The 22,417-nt window shown below is 39.6% G+C and overlaps 2 protein-coding genes and 1 pseudogene across 4 annotated transcripts in view; 2 read left to right on the top strand and 1 right to left on the bottom strand.

Annotated features, from left to right (window-relative positions):
* Positions 1-22,417, bottom strand: part of LOC110061558 (lisH domain-containing protein ARMC9-like) — a 43,378-nt gene that overhangs the window by 18,316 nt on the left and 2,645 nt on the right. The window contains exons 2-11 of one of the 3 annotated variants that reach the window (XM_020768390.2): positions 17,510-17,632; positions 15,931-16,095; positions 13,949-14,104; positions 12,790-13,011; positions 11,889-11,963; positions 10,931-11,017; positions 8,721-8,767; positions 8,271-8,388; positions 718-816; positions 253-343 (exon numbers count right to left, since the gene is read on the bottom strand). In XM_020768390.2, the coding sequence (XP_020624049.1) occupies positions 253-343; positions 718-816; positions 8,271-8,388; positions 8,721-8,767; positions 10,931-11,017; positions 11,889-11,963; positions 12,790-13,011; positions 13,949-14,104; positions 15,931-16,095; positions 17,510-17,632 (1,183 nt within the window). The remainder of the gene's footprint in view (positions 1-252; positions 344-717; positions 817-8,270; positions 8,389-8,720; positions 8,768-10,930; positions 11,018-11,888; positions 11,964-12,789; positions 13,012-13,948; positions 14,105-15,930; positions 16,096-17,509; positions 17,633-22,417) is intronic. The other 2 variants (XM_020768391.2, XM_089282508.1) reach the window with 2 other exon arrangements.
* Positions 2,071-3,339, top strand: LOC149116821 (uncharacterized; annotated as a pseudogene).
* LOC149116820 (uncharacterized) lies at positions 5,656-6,246 on the top strand. The gene has a single exon (XM_089282509.1). It carries the CDS (start codon positions 5,656-5,658, stop codon positions 6,244-6,246), a length of 591 nt encoding a protein of 196 aa, XP_089138635.1.

Raw genomic sequence — 22,417 nt, 5'->3', positions numbered from 1 at the left:
ATGGCAAGGGACCGACAGATGTGGAGGGAACATATTGCTGCCCTACATGCCACTTAGGCGTAAAGGGCATGAGTGAGTGAGTGAGTGAGTGAGTGTGACTGTATCCTTGTTCGAATATTCTTTTCTCAAATTTTGCTATTTCCTATAACCAATATACTCATCCAAAATATGTTTATACCACTGAAATAAACATTATGGAACACTACTCCCTAAAAGAAAAAACAATACTAGGAAGGGCTGAATTGTAATTACCTGCTGAAAGGGATGCAAGGGCATTGAGCAACCTTGCCAAGTATTGTCTCACTACTTCACTTGGCGATGTCAAGAGTTCTAATGTTCCATTCTACAAAATAAAACATACCTTTCAGGAGTTATTCATTTCAAATGGCTGGGTAATTCCAATTGATTTTTCATAAACAAACACTCAGCTTTATTATGTTGTACTTCTTCGTCAAATACCTTCTCACTTTCCCTAGACCTTACTTTTGCAAACTGAAGTCTAGCTGAAGTATAGTCTTTTAACACTATTTTCATTTCCATGTACATAATAATATAAATCATTTTTATTATTTAAGTGACAGAATATACATATTACATTTTGATACTGCAAGTAATTATTGAGGATGCACTTGGGAGTTTGGAAAGTAACTCTTGTGTTTAGTATGAAGCGATTTTTCTTGACTTTTTAAAGACTAATCTTTGCATACAAGGCCTTACTCTTAGGTGACTCTCCAGGGAGCAGCCCAGCATATCATGGATAATGTAGCCATTTACAATGCTGTCTCGCTGTTCACCAACAGCTGCTTGGGTGAGATTCTACAGAAACAACACAAGAAAAAAGTTATTATTGAATAATTTAAGACTACCCCATAGCTACAACCATGGACAAATTGTGTTGGAAAATGCAAAAAACATAAACTCATAACCGTAATACCTAGAGAATAAGTGCCAGCACCCCCATTCCCCCTTCCAATGTTGGAAAATGGTGAAATGAAAACTTGTGTTAGATGAAAGTGTTTTGTCAACATTGCACAGGGGTGGGGAGGGGCAAAATGCGTAAAAAATGAATTTTTCCAACCCTTGTGACCAAGGTTGTCTGAGAGCTCGTAACTCTGTCAACGCCTTTTCACTTGACCAATCATGGCGATATTTGGCTTCTGTAACAGCCTGAAGCTAAATATGAATTAGGGGTTAAATGGAGATCATGTGATCAACGGGTGATGTCACAATGACGTCAGTTAATTTCATGGAGCAGCATTAATGTGACATATAAGATATGCTGGCTTTTTGAAATTAATCGCAATTTTTTTTAACGCAATTCTCGCTAGAACACAATGAGTACATGTTGGTCTTTGTTTTCTTTTCAAAATCCGATGAGCTGCACAAATTTGCCGTTTTACCGGCATGTTACAGTGTTGTGTGATGGTTTTCAAACGGATTACCATTGAAAAGGACGTCATAATGACGTCACAGCTTGGTTTGTGAATCATTTTGATGGCAGCATTCAACTAAGCACAAAAAATAACATAAAATTACAAAGACTGGCACTGATTGTAACATAAATTGCACAGTTTACAATGGTTTACAACTGCTTTATAAAGAAAAGGTAAGAGAGGATTTCTTTTACATTCAAGGGTTTAGCATTTGTAAACCGTTTGAAATTCGTGACAGACAAGTTATAACTACAACAAAAGACATATTCTTATACAGTTTGGTATCCTGATTCCAATTCCTTAAACAATTTTTTTCTAACCATATATGTGGCTAAATATCATTTAGGCAAGGTTAAACTCGAGCAAATGCAGCCAACTAGCATGCCCATCCAGCTAATATCATTTAGGCAAGTTAAATATGAGCTTACGCAGCCAGCGGTTTCCCGGTTTGGGAGTACGTGACCTGTGGGGCAGCCTTCAGGGGTTTTGCAGGGGTTTGTGGTTCATTGCATAATTCTTGTAGTGTATTCTGCTGATTGTTGCAGATCAATTGCACTGCTTTGCTCGCGAATCATTGAGGATTCTTGCCTCTTCGTTGCCTTTTGTTTTCTTTCAAGAGCTATTGTTTATCCTTGTTTATACGATAATGACGGCCAGGTCAACCCGTAATAGCCAAGCGGTGGCCTTCAATGCCACTGTTTCTGTTGCTGAGACGACTCGACCACGTTCAAATGATGCAAATCTCCCTCAATCAACTACACAGACGCCAGTCATTCCTTCGACATCTCAAGCTCAATCTACTGATCAGCCTTCTCCTGCTCTCTTGGCATCGGTTGTCAATGCAGTCAAGCAAGCTCTCGCGGCTGAGCAAGCATCAAATCTGCCATCAACGCCCCCAGTTTCTTCATCCACGAGTGTGCTGGAGGCGGCCATGCCTGGGGGCGTTCCTCCATCATCTCTATCTTCTGGCCAGCTTGATGCTCAAGTCTCAGCCCTGGCAGCCTCTGGCGTTGGTTTTCTGCCTGTTTCGGCAGTTGCTGCGAGCGCTATGGTGCAAGGTAGGCCCAATTTTGTTGTGCCTTCATTTGTTTCTATGTTTGCCTCGCCCATACCCGCACTCGCAACATCTTCATCCAACTCCGCTATTGGGACCGCGTCGCTTGCTCTCGGTGGTGTTTCTTTGCCGGTCCAGTCGCCTATGCTGCATCAGGCATTCGTGGTTGGCCCTGGGTTTTCGCCCATTCCAGCGAAACTTGTAAGCCAGATTGTGGCTGGGAAGTTTGTAGAGCTGAACGAGCTGCTTTCGGTCAGCATAGTTTCAACTGAGTCTGAGCCTCAATTGCTGCTCTACGGTCAGTTGGTGCTAACTTCGACACCCAAAAAGCCTAAATGGTGCATTGAGGACATATCGAGTTGGCTGGAGCCTTTCTCAGTGTACAGCCTCATTTTGTCGTCCCACTTCCCTCAGCGGTGGAGGGATTTGCTGCAATACCAGCTTTTGATTCTCCGCACACATCGCCAGTTTGCCGGTCGGGTCTGGTTGGCATATGACTGGGCTTTCTGTGAACATGCTGCCGCAATGAACTTCACGGACTGGTCGGCCGTAAATGCCTAGTTGTTTAATTTCCACGCAGCTGGTGCCTCTCTCTGTCCTGGCCGTGAATTGTGAGATGAATCCACGGAGCCAAGTGGAGCTTTGTCTTCCCACATTATTTGCAGATCGTGGAACCGAGGCCGTTGTGTTGTTCCTTCTTCTTCATGCCGTTTTGTCCACAAATGTTCCAGCTGCTTTGGTCCGCACCACGTTGGAGCTTGCCCTGGCGAGCCACCAAGCCAGTCCCGAGCTTCACCCAAACGGCAAGCTGACTCTTCTCCTTCTCGCTTGAGCAGCAAGTCCAGGTGCTAAGCGATTCAAATATTAGACTCTAATAATTGTCATTAGGCCATCCCTTACTGTTTTGACTTTGCTGTTAGGGTGGAGGACTTCTAGCGGCATATTTAGGTGCGAATAGACACTATGAGATTGTTGTTTCTTATTTGCCGCATTATGTTTGTTATTTTCTACCACACTATGTTGTTGTTCTTTCGTTTTAGGATGGCGTATTTACCACTTGTATTTCTTGACCTTTTGTGCTTGAATTAAATCTAGTTGCTTCAGTTTTATTTTCATGGCATTTGTTATTTACTGGGATGTGCTTCAATTAAGGGGTTTGAGTTGGGGTTAGATATTTTGGGGCCAGTTATTGACTCCTGTTCTATTTGTGTTCCTTTCCTAGCTCCTCTCCCCCCAGTTTCAGTAGTCATTCCTCTGCAGGCGGAACAGTTTGCCTGGGAGTTGCGGCTCCATCCCCATCAACAGAAGGTTCAATTTGTATTGGATGGAATCCGTCATGGGTTCAAATTGGGCTTTTGCCCGGCACAAAAGCTTAAGGCGGCTAAGAAAAACAAACCATCTGCTCACCAGCATCAATCTGTCATTGACGACTATTTAGCCAATGAGGTGTCGTTGGGTAGGGTGGCTGGCCCTTTCGATTCACCCCCCTTCCCCCACCTCCAAGTCAGTAGCTTTGGTGTTATTCCAAAGAAGGGCCAACCAGGAAAGTGGCAACTCATTGTGGACTTGTCTTCCCCAGGGAGGGCTAGTGTCAATGATGGGATCAACCCAGATGAGTTTACCCTCCACTACATAACTGTGGATCAAATTATTCGCCTAGTGTCTCGACTGGGAAAGGGGGCCCTCATGGCTAAATTCGATGTCGAGTCTGCTTACCGCAATGTTCCTGTTCATCCATCTGACCGTTATTTGCTGGGGATGAAGTGGCGTAATCAGTACTATGTGGATCTGGCTCTCCCCTTTGGCCTTCGATCAGCTCCTTTTATCTTCAATGCGATAGCAGACATGGTTGAGTGGATCCTCATGCATTCTTACCAGATTCCAGACCTGCCGCACTACCTCGACGACTTCATCACTGTCAGCCCTCCTGAGTCATCTCAGTGTGCGCACAACTTGAGCATTGCAGTGTCAGTATGCAGACGTTTGGGCTTGCCACTTCACCCCGGCAAGTGTGTGGGCCCTTCAACTGTGCTCGTGGTCCTAGGTATTGAGCTGGATTCCTTTAATCAAATCGCTTGTCTCCCCGCCGAGAAATTGTCCGCTTTGCGTGATCTCATTACTTCTTGGCTTTCTTGAAAATGGTGCAATAGGCAGGAGTTAGAATCTCTCATTGCATCATGCGGCAAAAGTGGTCTGGTCTGGGAGAACTTTCTTACGTCGCATGATCGAGCTGTTATGCTGTTTTCGAAAAAGAGATCAGCCAGTTCGCCTTAACAGGGAATTTCACTTGGACCTCCTGTGGTGGCACCAATTTTTGTCGGATTGGCACGGTGTTAGCTTTTGGCTGTTCCCAGGTTTATTGCCAGAGGTGGCTTCTGATGCAGCTGGATCAATTGGTTATGGAGCATACCTAAAGGGCCTTTGGTTTGCTGGTTCCTGGGCTCCTTCTCAACAACAACAGTCCATTGCTTATAAGGAGCTCTATCCAGTTGTCATCGGTGCTCATGTTTGGGGACACATGTGGTGCAAGAAGCACATCCTTTTCCGTTCAGACAACGATGCTGTCGTCCATGTTTTGAATTCCAGGACTTCTAAAGTACCTTGTTTGATGCGATTACTGCGCAACCTGCTTCTTGCAGCCGCTGGTCATAGTTTTTCCTTTTCTGCACAACATGTACCTGGGGTTAACAATCAGATAGCTGATAATTTGTCTCGCTTTCGTTGGCAGGACTTCAGGCAGTTGGTCCCGGATACACAGCCTCACCCTACTTGGATCCCGCCGGAACTTCTGGCAGACTTGACCTCTCTGCCTTAGAGCAACAGTACTTTTCCTTTTTGTCTCAAGGCCTTGCCCCCTTGACACACCGTTCATATGCTTCAGCTCAATCGAAGTTCATTTCCTTTTGCCGTCAGCTTGGCAAGTTACATCCTTCAGGGTCCCCATGCCCAGCAGACGAATGGACACTTTGCCTCTTTGTCACTTTTCTTGCGAGAACCATTCAGCATTCCTCTATCAAGGTGTATTTGTCTGGGGTTAGAGCCCTTCATGTTGAACAAGGGTTCCCTGACCCACTTATGAATTGCCTTCGTCTTCAACGGGTTGTACGTGGAATCAAACGCTGTCAAGGTTCTCCTTCTTCTTCACGGCTTCCCATTACTGATGACTTGATGCTGGTTATTTGGTGGTCTCTGGACCTTCACCTGCCGGACCATTGCATGTTCTGGGCAGCTTGTTCATTGGGATATTTTGGCTTCCTATGCGCTTCCGAGTTCACCGTTCCCAACCTGTCTAGCTTCTCTTCATCTCTGCACTTGGGTGTTCAGGATATTGTGGTGGATTCACTTTCGGCCCCATCATGCATGCACATTAAGATTAAAGGTTCCAAGACTGATCTGTTTTGGAAGGGCTGTCTCATTCACATTGGCTTTGGTAGGTATCCATTGTGTGCAATTCATGCTCTTATGATTTACCTTGTGCTCAGGGGTGATGCTCCAGGCCCCCTGTTTTTGCTCCAGAGTGGTCAGCCCCTTTCACGTTCTGTGTTGACGGATTGGCTTCGGCAGATCATGGTCTCCGCCAGGATTCCTGGTAACTTCTTAAGCCATAGCTTTCGCATAGGGGCTGCTACTGTCGCTGCTTGCAACGGAGTACCGGATCATTTGATTCAGTCCATGGGCCGCTGGTCAAGCAATGCCTGTCAGCTCTACATTAGGACCCCGTCGGATGCCTTAGCTGCCCTCTCTAAAATATTGGCTTGAGGAAAGTATTTGCACTGCCCAGAATGCCTTTTGGAGCTTATCTCTGGTTGCTGCAGCATTATGTTCCTGGGTCTTTCCTTTGGATTGGTAGTCCACCACGGCTACCTTCCTAAGTATGTGTTTATTTTGCATTTGCCCAATTATACCAGCTGATTGGTGCTTGGGGGTAGGTTTGGGGGATCGGAGGTACCATGTCACCCTGTCCTTGGGTCCCTCCTTTCTTCAAGCACCAGGAGAAGGGTTTCATCTGGGTGGTTCCTGCTTTCCACGGTTGCCATGGATACCTCCTAGCAGCTTGTGGCTTTGGCACCCTGCTAACCTTTAAGGCACCAGCTCCCAAGCTTATCTATTTGCAATGAGTTTAAATGTGGCTAAATATCATTTACGCAAGGTTAAACTCGAGCAAATGCAGCCAGCTAGTGTGCCCATCCAGCTAATATCATTTAGGCAAGTTAAATATGAGCTTATGCAGCCAGCGGTTTCCCCGTTTTGGAGTACATGACCTGTGGGGCAGCCTTCAGGGGTTTTGCAGGGGTTTATGGTTCATTGCATAATTGTTGTAGTGTATTCTGCTGATTGTTGCGGATCAGTTGCACTGCTTTGCTCACGAATCATTGCCGATTCTTGCATCCTCTCCTCCCTCCCGTTTTGTTCTTGGTCAGGGTAAGTATTCTTCAGGTAAGTAGTTTCCACTGAATTTCTTTCAGTGTGACGGTGCCGTTTAGCGGACGCTCATTGGGTGGTTCCTGGTTTCCAGGGTTGCCATGGATACCTCCTAGCAGCTTATGGCTTTGGCACCCTGCTAACCTTTAAGGCACCAGCTCCCAAGCTCATCTATTTGTGATGAGTTTAACTGTGACGTCACAATTACGTCATAACCACATGTATCTCGTTTGTAAACCATTCGAAAATCGATGTAAACCGTGCCTTGTGGCCCTAAAAGGCATGTCTGGAATGACAATAACCCACAGGAACATCCTTTCAAAGATGTTAAAGTACTTTTTACCTTTGTAAAATGTTTTGGAGGAAAAATGGGCCTTTCTTGAGATATTTTTAACTGAGATATATTTTATTGCTTGTTACATGAGGTTGAAATGCCAAAATCCTCAATTTTGAAGGAATATGAAAGTAGCAAATAAAGTTAGGGAATTAGGCCATAACCAGATATTAGCAGTCATTTTATTGAGCAACTGATAGATAGTGCATGTGCCGCATTTGGTTCGAATTTGCAAATTTCAGTGTAAGTTATGGGCATTTAAAATATATGAAAATTCAGACAACCATGGACAAATTGTGTGGGAAAATGCCAAAAACATAAACTCATAACCGTAATACCTAGAGAATAAGTGCCAGCACCCCCATTCCCCCGTCCAATGTTGGAAAATGGTAAAATGAAAACTTGTGTTAGATGAAAGTGTTTTGTCAACATTGCACAGGGGTGAGGAGGGGCAAAATGCATATAAAATGAATTTTTCCAACCGCTGTGACCAAGGTTGTAGTTATAAAATTGGCTACAATAAAACATAGCCCACCAGCAACCCCTTTATTGGGCCATGTATGTGTGGCAAGTCACAAGAATGTAGCAAGCTTGTAGACAGCAAGGAGAATGAGGAAGTCAACTTGCTCTGATCTTTGAAGTTTTTTCATTTCCACCCCAGAAATCACAGAAATTCAATGAGGTTACTACGATTATCAGTTGAGCAAGGAGCGATGAGAGTTTGGTGAATCTGTTTTAAAGTTTCACTTGTGTTGTTGTCATGGGCAACTGGCTCCATTTCCAGGGGCAACTTGTCAGCCTTTGGTGTCATTGGCTGCAAAGCGTAGAAAATTGCAGGCAACAATATAGTTACCATTGGAAATTCTGGTACAAAACTGTTATTAAAAGTACACCACGTTCTCTCGACAGAATTACAGCCACTTTTAATATGATAATGTATTGTTTAAAGAGATGGCTATTCTATTATGCAATGTTTTATTTAACTGATCTATAATAGTGTATCAAAATTGGAAGACAAGTTGCATACCCATCTAAGTGCCTGTAGAAGAAATGCTTTCTTCCTCTCAGGTAAAGTAAGTAGATGGTTTTTTATCTTTTCATAGTCAAGCGAGGGTCTGTATGGAACATCAACACTTTCAGAGAGCCTGTGAAATAAAGAATGCCAATGAACAGTTCTCTGAGTAATTAATTCAGCAACTGCATGGTTTGCTTTTGTGGCTGTTAAATGCATCAGTAATCAACTTGTGGGAACATTGTTAAAATTCAATATCAGAGGTCTTTGGCACCATTTCAAATTCTTTTAGTAAAAGAAATGCATAGTGTACAAACTGTACAACCAAGAAATATAAAACTACACATAGAATAAGGAGATGTGGAGATATTTTATTAGCCAGAGAGGACCTATAATTACTATTAATATTGATTGACAAAGTATGGGTAAAATAATGAAACACTGAAACTGCTTTGACTTACATACCCAGGGAGTCCATCATTAACCAGTGAAGCTCTTAGGATTGAGCTTGCCTGTAAGAACAATAAACATCTTCTAGTTCAACTCAGTAATAGTGGACTAACAGAAAATTTTTGGAAACAATTACAAAAACTTTATCGTGCATTTTCAACTTCCACAAAGGAAGGGTCTTGCCAGCATCTTTTTGCAGGGTTGACTCTATCTTTTTGAAAAAAGATCTGTGCCTGGGTCGGTGGTGCTTTCTGCTGCAAGGCTCAAAATCTTTGCACAGTCCCCTCTTGCATACATGTATATACAGTAACCGTTCCCAAAAGTCTCCACCCCAGAAACAAAAAAGCAGCCATAACTAGAGTAGGTGGGTTTCCACAAGTAAGCTTACAATAGTCTTTAGTTAATAATTTTAAGTCTTAAAAATCTTTCATAAATCATATGTAATTATTGACTGAGTGGGAGGGCCAGATGGGAAAATATTTGGCTCAGCAAAAACCAGTAACAAAAACCTAAGTTCAGGCTCATGACACCATTGTCTTGGTAATCAGAGAGTACAATAAAATTAAGTAAATATTCTGTGAGTATTTAAGGACGGTGCCTACTTATGTTAGTGTGCACACGTTCTGTGCATCACGCAAGCCATGGTTTAAGTGCTACATGCGCTGGGGTTGACATTGACGCAATCAACTACACTACCAAGTACATGACTAAAATGAAAGCAAAATTTTCCTACTGTGACCAAATCAAGTTTAATGTACCTGTACTTAAACCAGGAGTGGGAGGCGCGGTGGCCTCATGGTTAGTGTGCTCGTCTCTGGATCGAGCGGTCTGGGTTCGAGCCCTGGCCGGGGACATTGTGTTGTGTCCTCGGGCAAGACACTTTACTCTCACAGTGCCTCTCTACCCAGATGTATAAATGGGTACCGGCGAACTTAATGCTGGGGGTAACCCTGCGATGGACTAGCATCCCATCCAGGGGGAGTAGAAATACTCCTAGTCGCTTCATGCTACAGAAACCGGGATAAGCTCCGGCCTGATGGGCCACTTGGCTCGCATGCAGACTTTACCTTTACCTTTACTTAAACAAGGAACACCAGAATAGGAGCATATCGCTAACCACTAACTGCTAACGTCTTCCAGCTGAAAAAAACCTAGCTGTTATCTGTCAAAAATTATACTGAAATCCAACTGTAAACATGTACCTGCAGATGGTGTAGTGCACGTGCAAAACAAGTGCAAGATATGCAAATGTCTTAGTTACAGGGGAGGTGACAGGAAAAAATGTAACGGTACTGTAAAAGTTTTCAAAAAAGATGAGTAACTTTAAAAAATGTGCGGTTACCCCTACATTTTATGTTATGAAATGGAACTGGCAAGCCTATTCAACACATGATTAGTCTCCGGTTGTGAGCAAAAGATATTTAGACTGTAATTTAGCTGAACCAGGGGAAGGCTGTCAGACATGCTAAAAGCACTGCTACAACAATTTTGTTATTAAAAACATGCCAAAAATGGTTTTTATGTTACCATTTGCCATGTAGTTAAAAGATCTGTTTAAATGTGCTTGCTTTTCTGTATGTAACGGCTAATTCTAAGGAAATCTGTGAAGGAATATCCTTTCCTTCTTTTTACAGAAAAATACTGATGTCAGCATTTTTGTCAAGATTCAAGGCTAATTATCGCGAAAAAATGCGTGACTCCCCCCATTTTTCTTTGTGGATTCCAACAGCCCTGGCAAAGATCTACTTTTTCTGCATGGTCCTAACCTGGTGCAAAAACCTCTGTATTTAGTAGGCACCGTCCTTAGCATGTGCTAAATTTGCACAGTGATACATGCAGTGAATGTGAAAGCTACAGCATAGTAACTTGGTACCTAAGTGCTCAAAGATGAACTTTAATATTTACTTAGTATTTCTCATTCACTGAGCTGAACAAGTTGCATCATTTTAATATTGTTACTTGGAGTACGCGGTCTTGCTGTGTTTATGATAAAAGGCAAGTCTTCATTGGATCCACGCCTGTAAAGTTCACCCTGATTTCTGTAGAATTACATTACTAGGTCAGTCAGTATTTCTACTCCTCTCCCTAGAAGGGATGCCTACTTATTGCAACCCAATTATCCAACTGAGTGGTACTGCCCAATCTGTAGTACAAGACTCTAACCATTAGGCCACAATGAAAGGTAACTACTTTTAAAACCATAGATTAAATGGAATTAGACTTACTGTTCCTGGTTTGCTAACATCAAGAGATTCCCCAGCAGAGGAAGCAAACAGTCTTATGCAAATGTCTTGAAGGTACTCTGGTGTCACCTACAGCCAAGTGAGACAAAACGTCATGATGCTCACATAATCATGGCTTTAATTAACCTTATATTGATTTACTTTATACTAATTATTTGATTGTTTGATTGATGATTTACTAACTGCTTCATTATTAAGCTGTTTTTGGAGGCATTCTGATCAGCTTGGTATGTATAATAGTTTCTCAGTTCAAGCAACGATTTATAATCATATCAACAGAGGCATACAAATATTTGCTTTTCTAAAGGAAAGCAGTTTAGTAATTAACAACTACACCACTAACTGGAAACATCCATATCACTACCTCTGCTTAATAATGGGCATTTGGGAGAAAGAGGTATTCTAACAAGTTGCACAGAATCACTATTAGGATCCCTACAAGGAAATCTGCACTAAACGGAGACTTTGCTCTCAACACCAAGTAAGGTGTTCTGCAAAGTGATTACATGAAAATGGTGGTACTAGTAGTTTATACAAAGAACAAGCAGAGTCCAGAACAACCGATTGTAAATAAATATTTTAAGGAACATCCTGGAGCTATGTAATGATTGGAAAAGAAATACATATATCCAGTACAATGTACTGGTAGCCTTAGAGAAAATGTTTCACAGTGCCAATAGAAGTAGCATGCTATTACAAAACTAGAGAATAATGTTTGGTTTAAATTCAGGAATACAACAAAGAATATACTGGAAAAAACAGATAGAGTATTGCCAGTGAAAGTTACTGGCAGACTCATAGTTATTATGTACACAGAATAAGTTTCATTTTAAACCATTCAAAGAGTAAACTATACAGCCTGTAAACAAAATACAGTTCTTAGTAACTGGCATGGAGCAGTTTAAACTATATATTTCCAATTATTGATACAGAACTTTACCATTTTTCCACGGACAGTATCTTCTAAAGAGTCCACTAATTCTGCAGCAACACCAATGAGCTTGTGGTAGTCAGCCTTAGGACAGAAAAAAAATGCTGAAATATTACATGTATGATGTTTTCATTGCAACATGGCTGAATTTTTTTTTCTGATACCACTTAAGGTGTTCAGTCACAAAAGGTCCAAAGCAGAAGCTTTAGCAGTACCTTTTAGGGTATTGAGCCGAAAAAAATATGACAGAAGATATTTGACAATCAATTTTAGGAGTAGAAGGTATTCAAAGCAGTCATATTTATCACTATCAAAAATTATTAAAGTGTCAGTTAGGTTGTGTTCTATTGGGATCAACTGTTTTAACTGTAACCAGTTTGGGTTGACGCAGTTGACCTTTCTCAATAGATCACTTTTCCAACCGTTTTTGGATGAAACGCGGTAACTGCTGGGAATAGTCCTCACGCGAACTACAATCACATTACATAATCACGTAAATGCTCTTTTCAACCGTTTCAATCTGATTTGAGGCCAGTTGAAAAAGTTGATTAACCAAACCAATGGCAAAAGGTTTTTCCCCAATAGAACACGAAAAAACCCAACCAACCCAACCAACCAGAAATGGTTGATCCCAAAAGAACACAACTTTAATGTGTTGTTTTAGAATTGGTAACCCTTAGGGGTAAAAAAACATTTCAAGCCACGCCCACAAAACAGGATCTTGGCACCCCTTAGGGGTTCTTTTCAAAATTTCTGAGGAGCACATCCATCCTTTTATATATAGAAGTCTCCCCTGGGGTATATGCCCCAGTATATTAAACTCTGACTTTGTGTGAATTAAATTTCAAGTTTAAAATCAAAGCCGTACCATCAGGCAAACTAATATAAAGTGGTCAGATGAGTAGATCACCTGTATTTTGGTGTATCTTTTATGATATTGTGAGAGCCTCTGTTCCCTTGTGGTTAGCTGATATTGTAATTTTTTAAGCTGCTCACTATGTAGTTTCCTTTCTCTCTCTAGTTCAGTGTAATTCTTTTTAAATAAATTGTAAAGTTGTGGCTTTTCTTGAGATTTGAGAGTTGCTGAGAGAAACACTTGCAAGTTGTCCTTGAGATCAGAACTCCAAGAACTCTGAAAGATAAGAGAAGTAGTAAACAAAACTGCTCATTAAAATTTATTTAAAATTATATATATATGATAGTATATAGGTAGAAACGAGCAAACAAGATGTACTACTGACTCCAACTCTGATATGAAAATAAAAGTTGTTCATGACTAATAAAAATTTCAAATTCAACTTTTTCTTGGATTTTTCAGTGTTTGTTGTTTCTTCTCAACTTGCTTTTGGAGAGTTTGTTAGTCAAGTAATATAATAGTACAAACTGAAATTTTTTATTAAACTATCAGTCAGATAATCCTACACTTCACAGAAATGAATGTCTTTGGTTTATTCAATCTTGTACCGGAGATGGACAAATGGCAGATCATTAAATGTCATTAAGAAATCTCAACCAGATACACTGTACAATGCAAGGTTGTCAAAAGTAGCTGGCTGCCTGCAAAAATCACAATATACTACTTTATGACTCATTTGGGTACTCTGCTGGGTTATTCTTCCAACATTCTTTAGGAAAGAATGCAAAAATCACCAAAGAAGGTATGGCAGTATATGGAGCAGCACCAACTAGATCATCCAGAAGCAATAAAACAAAAGAAACGTGCATGCCAAACTACATGTATGCAAGAGTCAAGAGGCTGTGATATGCTTCAAGCGTATGATTTATCACAGCCTCTAAATGTGTGTACACTTATACTTATAAAAAGCAGCAAGTTCTACATTTTTGTATTGTATTGACATTTGTACTATAATTTGTGCCTCAAGAATAATTAAACAGTGGTTTCAGGTAAAGAACAGGTAGAGGAAAAAAGATCAGCCCAAGCAACATCCAGGAAAGGTTTCAATGTTATCAAGAACAAACTAAATCAAGACTTTCTCAACATACCTCTGCACTTTCACACAGTACTATCATTTGTTTCTTGTATTTTATAGAACACCACACATCCTTACCGAAAATAATGGTTTGAAAGATGGATGTGAAGTTGGATCTGGAATAAATGGTAGAGCATAATAAGGAAGAAACTCTGTTGTCTGGCTCAGTGCAGCTCCTTTAGTTTCAAGATAATTCTTGAACACTTGCATGGATCGCTCCAACTGCTGCTTGTTCTGCAGAATAAATCATTCAAGAAACATCATTCACTGACTTATCATCATCTCATGCAAATTATTGAAAAAGGAATAAAGTTTTGTTGTTGTTGTTGTTGTTGTTGTTGTTGTTATCTCTGGGAAATATTAAGTAACTGTCGTGGAGCAAAAGGTTGTTGTTATTCATCCTGGTTATAGTCAGTTTGACAAGGAGATTGAAATGTTTCAACTGCTAACTGACAGGCTTAATAAGGTGATAAGGTCAGCTGGATGAGCCCATTACTTTATATCACGAAGGTTGGTCATGATTGGTTCATTTCAAACCTCATTGTTCCTTTGTTCTAGTGATACGCTGTTCCTTTATGCCGCTTAACCATTGCCATGTGAATGAATGAGTGAATGCTTCAGAAATTTGAATTCCACTACCCCTATTGACGTTATCTGGGTACCATTGAAAGATGTATTCATCAAAACTCTCACTAGCCTGGCACTCAAGTAAGATCAAGGAAGGTAAAACAACATACTCTTAGCAACAGCCAGGGATAGTGGCATTGAAATTCCAGAAATGAGGATACCCACCATAAAAACACACACAACAGCAACAAGAACAACAGGAGAATTGTACAACAGCAGACTACAGTGTACAGAGGCAGCAACTTCTAGCTGAAACAATGGAGGATTTAAATGCACCAATCATAGCCAACCATGATGATATGAATGGCAATGCATTATAAACCAGGCCACCTTATTGCCAGATGAAGACTAACAGTAAGCAGTCAAATCATTGTAATCTACATTATAAATTGACTACAGTATATCAAAATAAAAACCATTATTCGCCTTCTTATCAATCAAAGTGCCTCTTTCTTGGAAGGTTTACACAAATTTCATACTATGACTAGAATGAATAAAAACACTGGTCAGGTGCCAATTTTTTTGAGATTTCAAATCTGATGCAACTATCACAAATCTGAGAACCTTGTAATATGAAAAACTAAGCTTGTTAACAAGTTAATCTGGAGACCAATGTGGCATGACAAGGTAAGTGAACTGACTGAGTGTACCAAGGTCCATACAAGAAAGACTGAAGGCTGTATTTTCCCATTAGTCTTAGAATATTCTCTTGTAAGAGTTTAAAAAAGGAATTTTATGATCAATATAGCCCTTGGTAATATCTTTTGGAGGCACAGTGGCCTCATTATTAGAGAGCTTGACTCCAGGTCAAGTGGTCCGGGTTTGAGCCCAGGCCAGGGATGTTGTGCTGTGTTCCTCCCTCCACCCAGGTGTATAAAATGGCTACCAGTGATGAATTTAATGTTGAGGAGTAGCCCTGTGATGGACTAGCATCCAATTCAGGAGTGAGTAGAAATACTCTTAGTCGCTACATGCAACAGAAAGCAGAGATGAGCGCCAACCTGATGGGCCACCTCAGGCACTTGGCTTGTATGCAGATTTTACATGTACCTTACCTGTTAACAACTCACTACCTGTTTTTGCTAGCCAGGCAGGCATTAACATCACTCATGATGCCCACAGACATTATGGGAAACTCTGTCTTCGATTATTAGCCAATCACTGTGTGTCGTACAGGGCTGTCATTAAGTTTTGAGTCACCTATACTCTCATTCTCCACGTCCATGACAAACTTTTACTTTGTGGGTCAATACTAAGAACAACAGGGAATTTCTTCCGTAGCATCAAGGGGGAATCAAGCGTACTCAACCCCAATGACAACCCTGTAAGTCTTATATCTTGCCAATCTCTAGCCTGACCTTTCAACAGTGAATGGAAACTGTTTCTGGGTTGTTCTTATGAAAATGTTGACTATGAAAGAATGTAAGTCATACCTGGTTACCATGTGTAATAGGATAAAGGGAAAAATAAATATTTATGTTGAAAACCAGTTTCTGGCAAACATGATCAGTATCTTGGACAACATCAGGTATGTATTCATTCCATATCCTGAAGAATTCTGTGCACATTCCCTCATCAAAGGCCAATGTTAACTGTCTCTAACAAAAAGGAGAATCATTATTTCAGATGGTCAGGTTAGGCTACAATGGTTGTTGTTTTGTTATGTTTAATAACAATTCAAAGTAATTAGGTGTAGTTTCTCTGGGAATAAAAACTAAAATTCACAAAAATTACACAGGTAGTTAAGATTTTTCTAAATAATAAACAAATACAGTGATATTTAATGTAAGTATCATATTGTAAGTAGTGTTCTTTGTGTGGCTATAATAAAAAATTGAAAAAAAATGCAGTGGAAGCTCTCTTAATGGAAACTCTTGTAAGTGGACAGCTATACTTATGTCCGTCTTCACAAAACCCTGTTTGAACTCCCATACAAACGTTGCACTCATTCCTGTAAGACTAAAGAGGACATTTCCATAAGCAGTCACCAACATTTTCAGGATTCACGATCTACACTTTCCCTTTGCTTTTAAGCTCCTGTCAGCGGACACCCAAAAGGAAATCCCGTTATCCTCTGAATCTTATTTTTTTTAAATCAAATAACTTAACATCACTGTTTGTCAGAATGACTTTACAAATGAATGCATTTATAAACATTTCTAAACTGTGTCACTTCATTTAGCTGCAGCGAGACTGTTAATGTCAATGTTAATTGCAATTATGATTTGTTCATTAATCATTACGGAAGAGACCAATTGATACAGTATAGAGCCATTATTGCAGCATTGCATATTGAGGCAATAACACAAAACAAAATTATTAACAGTTAATGCAGAGGTATTTTTTGCATTCCTAATGTTCATTGTTAGTTGGGCGAGGTCTGACCAGCAAGCACCCAGCTATGCCTTACACCTTTGGTAGCAGCTCATGAGAACCATTCTCCTAAGCCACAAGCTCCAGTTAAGGACACCTTTTGTTGTGTCGTGAGTGTGTCTGCTAACAAGAGTTTCCATTGAAACATTAACTTACAATGATGGAATAGTTTTATAGTAGCTGAAGAGTATTCAAATTGACATGTCGCAAAAATAGTCAAGATGTTCTCATTTCTAGATAAGGAAACTTAGACAATTGTGTAGAGCTACTACCATTTGCATCCATCCATAAAGAGTGACGAACTTAGAGCGTAGTTTTACTTTTCAAACATTTAGGGTTTATCCAGTTACGCGTCACTTTTGACCAATGAAATATTGACGGTTATGTCGTGAAATTTGCAACATTTTCATCTAATGAAATCCAGAGGTTACCAAATGAATGTGCTTAAAACTGCCCAAGTTATAGAGCAGTTTTCAATTGAGTATCAAAAGTAATCAGGCAATTACTTTCAATTTGTTCCGGTTTTACAGTTTGAGATTGGCTGAGTAGTCTAATTGGCAAGTGGTTGGTTTGCTTTTGGTCTTACGACACTCAACTGAAAACCAGTCTATTACATCTTCATTGGGATTTAATTACTACCTGTATTTCTGTTTTCTGTGAGTCATTCCTTGGTGTGATAATCTGATTTGATTGCTTCCCTAGAGATTTGAGCTCATCCTCAAATGTAGATAGTGTCTTTGAATATCCAAGATAATCTAGATACTTGCACATTAATAAAAAAGAATCAAAATGTAATATGGTGTATTAACACTGAGCTGTATTTATTTATTCATTTATTCAATCATTCATTCATTCATTCATTTATCTATCCATCTTTCTATCTATCTATCTAACCCGGGTAACTGCACAAACAAGATACACTCAGTGATTTCTGTGTGTGTGTGTGTTTTCAAATCGGTTTGTTGTTTCAGTCTAGGATGGGAGGAAATGGAGTAAATAAAATAAATAAAATAAATAAATTAAAACTTTGTTACATGTTTCTTCATTCTTACTTTAGTAGATTTAATTTGACCAATGGATCATTAAGGTAGTAAGTAAATGACATGAAAGTCAGTCTTAAAGTATTGAAGCTGCTGACCCCAACACTAAACCAAACTCCATAGCTGCTTTGTTTTGCATATTAATTTTTATTTGTAACATCTCAGTTTTCTAAGTTGATCATTCAGCAAACCCAATTTGCCCTGAGATTCTAGAAAGACAGTTGTGTACGTGTCATCAGTCATCATTAAATGTGATCACAAACTTGACCGAGAGAGCATATTTTATCTTGGTAAACTTCCAGCATATCACAGATATCCTTCCCTAGCTAGCAGAAGCAATATATTCTGATTGCTTGACTCTTATGATAAAACGATTACGTATGAGACGATCATCAGTCTGTGTATAGGATGATCAGTTGGCTTAGAATTCTCTCAACTGGGCTGTTGGGGCGACCCCACTTCCAACGTATTGTTTTTATTATTATTATTATTATTACAAAAAATTAAAATGTAACAACTTACAAAAAAAAAATTATAACTAGTTAAAATAGCTAACTGAAAAGATCTACGAATTACAGTCTTACAAACACTCACAAGAAGCAAACAAAACAAAAAGTGCTCTAAAGAGTACATGTAACAAGGTCTCAAATCTTCTTTTTGTCTGTCCCGAGCTTGTTCTTCAAAAATTTGAGATAGGAAGTGAAACAGAAGGGGTCTTCATTTTTTGCAGAAATATCGATGTAATTTTTCTGGCCACAAGCAAACAGTAGTTAATGCCTAAAAAAACACTGTTTTTCGGAATGAAAAGCAAATAAAATATCACGCTGTTTGAGTTTGATTTGCATGTTATATTTACAATTCCACCAAGAAGTAAAATTGATCCAAAATACCTTACTAAAATCACATTCAACAAAGAGATGGGTCAGTGTTTGACTGCCACTGTAAAGGTAACATTTGTCGTTCTCTGTTATCTTATCTCTTAAGAGTCTACTATTTGTGTACAGAATGTTGTGGTTAATCTTAAATTGAAAAACTGACATATCACATATCATATCACAGATATTCTTCCCTAGCTAGCAGAAGTAATATATTCAGATTGCTTGAATTTTATGATAAAATGATTACGTATGAGATGATCATCAGTCTGTGTATAGCATGATCAGTTGGCTTAAGAATTCTCTCAACTGGGTTGCTGGGGCGACCCCACTTCTAACTGGCTGCATAAAATAAGTTTCTTGTCAGGGCATTATATAATTTTTGGTTATAATAGCCTTTTTCACGGTTAACTTTTCTCATTTGCATCACGTTATAACCTAACATGCATGTGAGGCAATTTCGGGCTATTTTGTAGTTTTAGCCTGAAATTGCCTGGCATCCACGTTGAATTACGTTGTAATGCATGAGAAAAACTAACCATGAAAAGGGCCTTCCAGATTTTCTTGTTTGGAGAAGTAACTTTTCAGCAATAAGGGTACTGTGCTAGGTAAACACAAATTTAAGCCAGAGGGATTTCCTTGGATGATTTCACTCATTCAATGCTGCAATACACCATCTGATGGTGTAGTCAGTACCAATCCACTTTAGTTCTCAGATGCACTTTTGTCAGATATAAATTTTGAAATGATTATTTTATGCATGGTGACCTCACGCTAAGGAATTGCAAGGGTTTAGGGTTAGGCTTGTGGCTACACAATCAACATGTCAAAATCAAATCAAAGTGTTCATGGCTTTTCGACTTTCACAATAAGTAAGCCTATCTGTCATGTTATTAGTCCAGTTGCATTACTGAGAGGGCACTCAGGCTAACCTGAGCATTATACAGGCTACATATAATAGACCTTATCACGGTTTCGACGCCATCTTGATGGGTAGGCCTATTATAACCAGAGTAGAAGTCTGCACTCTAGTTTGCGTTAATAACGCTTCAGTCAACCTAACTATCGCTCAGGCTAGCGCGAAAAACACCAACCCTGTTCAATATCGAGGAAAAGGTTGTTGTTATTCATCGTGGTAGATGCAATAATAAAGTGTATTATCGTTTGTCTCACGATGTAGTCACTTGAGATGTAGATCGCGACGTTTCGACTGCTTACTGCTAGTCTTCTTCAGGCGATAAGGTCGACTGATTGCACGGTATCATTTATATCACAAAGGTCGGCTGTGATTGGTGCATTTCGATCCTCCTATTGTTCCATTGTTCCAGCGAGTAGCTGTTCCCTCAGTGGTCCGCTGTTGTACCGTTCTCCTGTTGTTGTGTTTCTTGATCGTGGGTATCCATGCTTCAGGAATTTCAATTCCACTGTCCCTGTTGATGTTGTTAGGGTGAAGTCTTATGTGAATAGCTTCCTTGACCCTACGTGTGTACTAGTGAGGATCTCGATCAATAAACTTGACCTCATTCCAGATAGGATAGTGGCCAGTCTCGTGGGTGTGTTCAGAAACGGCGGAGGTCTGGGTTTGGGCGAGTCGTACATCCCTGTCGTGTTCTTTGATCCTCTCCTGCATAGATCTCCCTGTTTCCCCGATGTAGACTTTGCCACGCTCACAGGGAATCCTGTAGACAACACCATCTTGTTTAGCTGGGTTGACGGTGTCCTTTTTATGTTAGCTCCATCTTATAGCTTGATCATTAATACACTTACAAAGTCTGTAGTCTGTGATCTGCGCTCTACATTTCAAAATCTGCTCTTTTTTCGACAGACCGCTATCATAGGTCATTTGAGATCTCTAGATCATTACTATATATTTTTTTGTAACTCACAGGAAAAAAATAGAGATTCCAATACGGAAAAATATTGGAAAATCGCTCATTTAAGATACCACGATTGGAATATTATTGGAAAACATCAATGATACCAATATTGATCCAACATTGGTAAACTTCAAAAAGATATGCTAAACAGTCCTTGGAGTTTTCTTGGAAATTTATAGGTAAATTAATGTTTTAATAGTCCAATCTTGGAACAAAATTGGTATCTACGAATTTTCACCCTTGTCCATACCAATAATAATCCAATAATGGGAAATAAATTATTACAATACCATAACAAGATTGGAATATTACAGGGAACATACTGGCATATTTATCATGTAATAATCCTAGCTTGGGATATCAATGGTGTTCATATTTTCATGTTTAAAATATTCCACTGATAGCCCAATGTTGGAGCAATAGCCAGTTTTGTTGTGTACCAACACTGGTTTATTTTAGGGATAAAACTGGTATGTTAAACATGAATTACTTATAGGTTGGAAAAATATTGGTATATTTATTCCATTGCTGAAACTTTCCATTAATTACCCAATGCTGGAGAATAGTCAAGGTTTTGTAAACCCAATAAAGGTATATTTCTGGAAATTAACTGGAGTGTTAATCATGTAATTCTCCTAGGATAGGGTAATATTGGTAGGATATCTATTTCTAATTGAAAATTTTCATTGATGACACTTTGTTGGAAAACATGCAAGTCTAAGATATACCAACATAGAAATATTTCAGTGAATTTACTGGTGTCCTAATTGATTAATACTTTCAACCTGGAATAAAACTGGCATATTTTTGACATGAGTAAAGGTATGTTACCAATACTGACTACCAAGTAGAAAATTATTTTGGGGCTTGAAAGTTAATGATGAAGTAAATGTTGTTTTTACAGTTTTACACTTGCATCAGTTATATTTGAGCTTAATCTTGAAAGTTTCAATGTTTACTGGCTTTTCCAACGCTGTCAAAGGGCAATCTTCATCTTGAACTTCATTCAAGAACTTGACTTTCTTCGATCACTGAATGTGTCTCCATGCTGTTGTGGGATAGACAGTGCACACTTCACAAGGACAATGAACATGACCATTTGATTTGGAATTGATTTTCATCCCTTCCTGATTTACTGTACAAAAGCAAACAGAAGGACACACTTCTTTTTGCAAGCCATCGTATGTCATTTTTCCCACGACATATCAGTCCAAGAGACAACATCCCCTAGATCAGCGGCTTGTGCATGCGCGTTCCATACTAATATCAACACGCATGCTTCAAATTATCCCGCCATTTTTCGCAGTTTTCAGTGGAATGTGAAGGTTTTACGCGAGTGTGGAAGACAGTGTGGAAAGATTTCGAGAATTTGGAACTTAGAAAGCAGCCTTTTTAAACATAAACCTGCAAAAGTATGTCGACAAGTGTTAATGCCGATGAAAGCACCGACGAAAATAATGCTTTGCCAGAGGATTACAGAGGTAAACAGTTCGCAATGCCTGAACATCTCTAGTTCTTTTATATTTGGGATGAGCTTACCAGAAGTTGACAAGTTGTGCAGAAGCTTATTTTTTCCAGTTCTTTGTACTTAGAATGGAGTTGCTCTCACTTAGTTTGGTGGATGGCAGATAATTCTGAGCCAAGAGGTTCATTTAAAAAGGAAGAAATTTCACTTTTCAAAGGTATGTGCCCTCGCAATAAAAGATAAATTTTGTGAAAAGTTTACACTGAAATTAAGTTATATTAAGCCTTAAT

Source organism: Orbicella faveolata, unplaced genomic scaffold (assembly GCF_042242905.1).
Source record: "Orbicella faveolata isolate gen_17 unplaced genomic scaffold, um_ofav_v1 contig_12, whole genome shotgun sequence".
NCBI lineage: Eukaryota > Metazoa > Cnidaria > Anthozoa > Scleractinia > Merulinidae > Orbicella > Orbicella faveolata.
The sequence above is the reverse complement of the archived record's forward strand: the minus strand, read 5'-3'. Positions and strand labels throughout refer to the sequence as shown.

What these genes read in the sequence shown, in the direction of transcription:
- LOC149116820 (XM_089282509.1), top strand. Translation starts at nt 5,656, where the DNA reads ATGCTGGTTATTTGGTGGTCTCTGGACCTTCACCTGCCGGACCATTGC.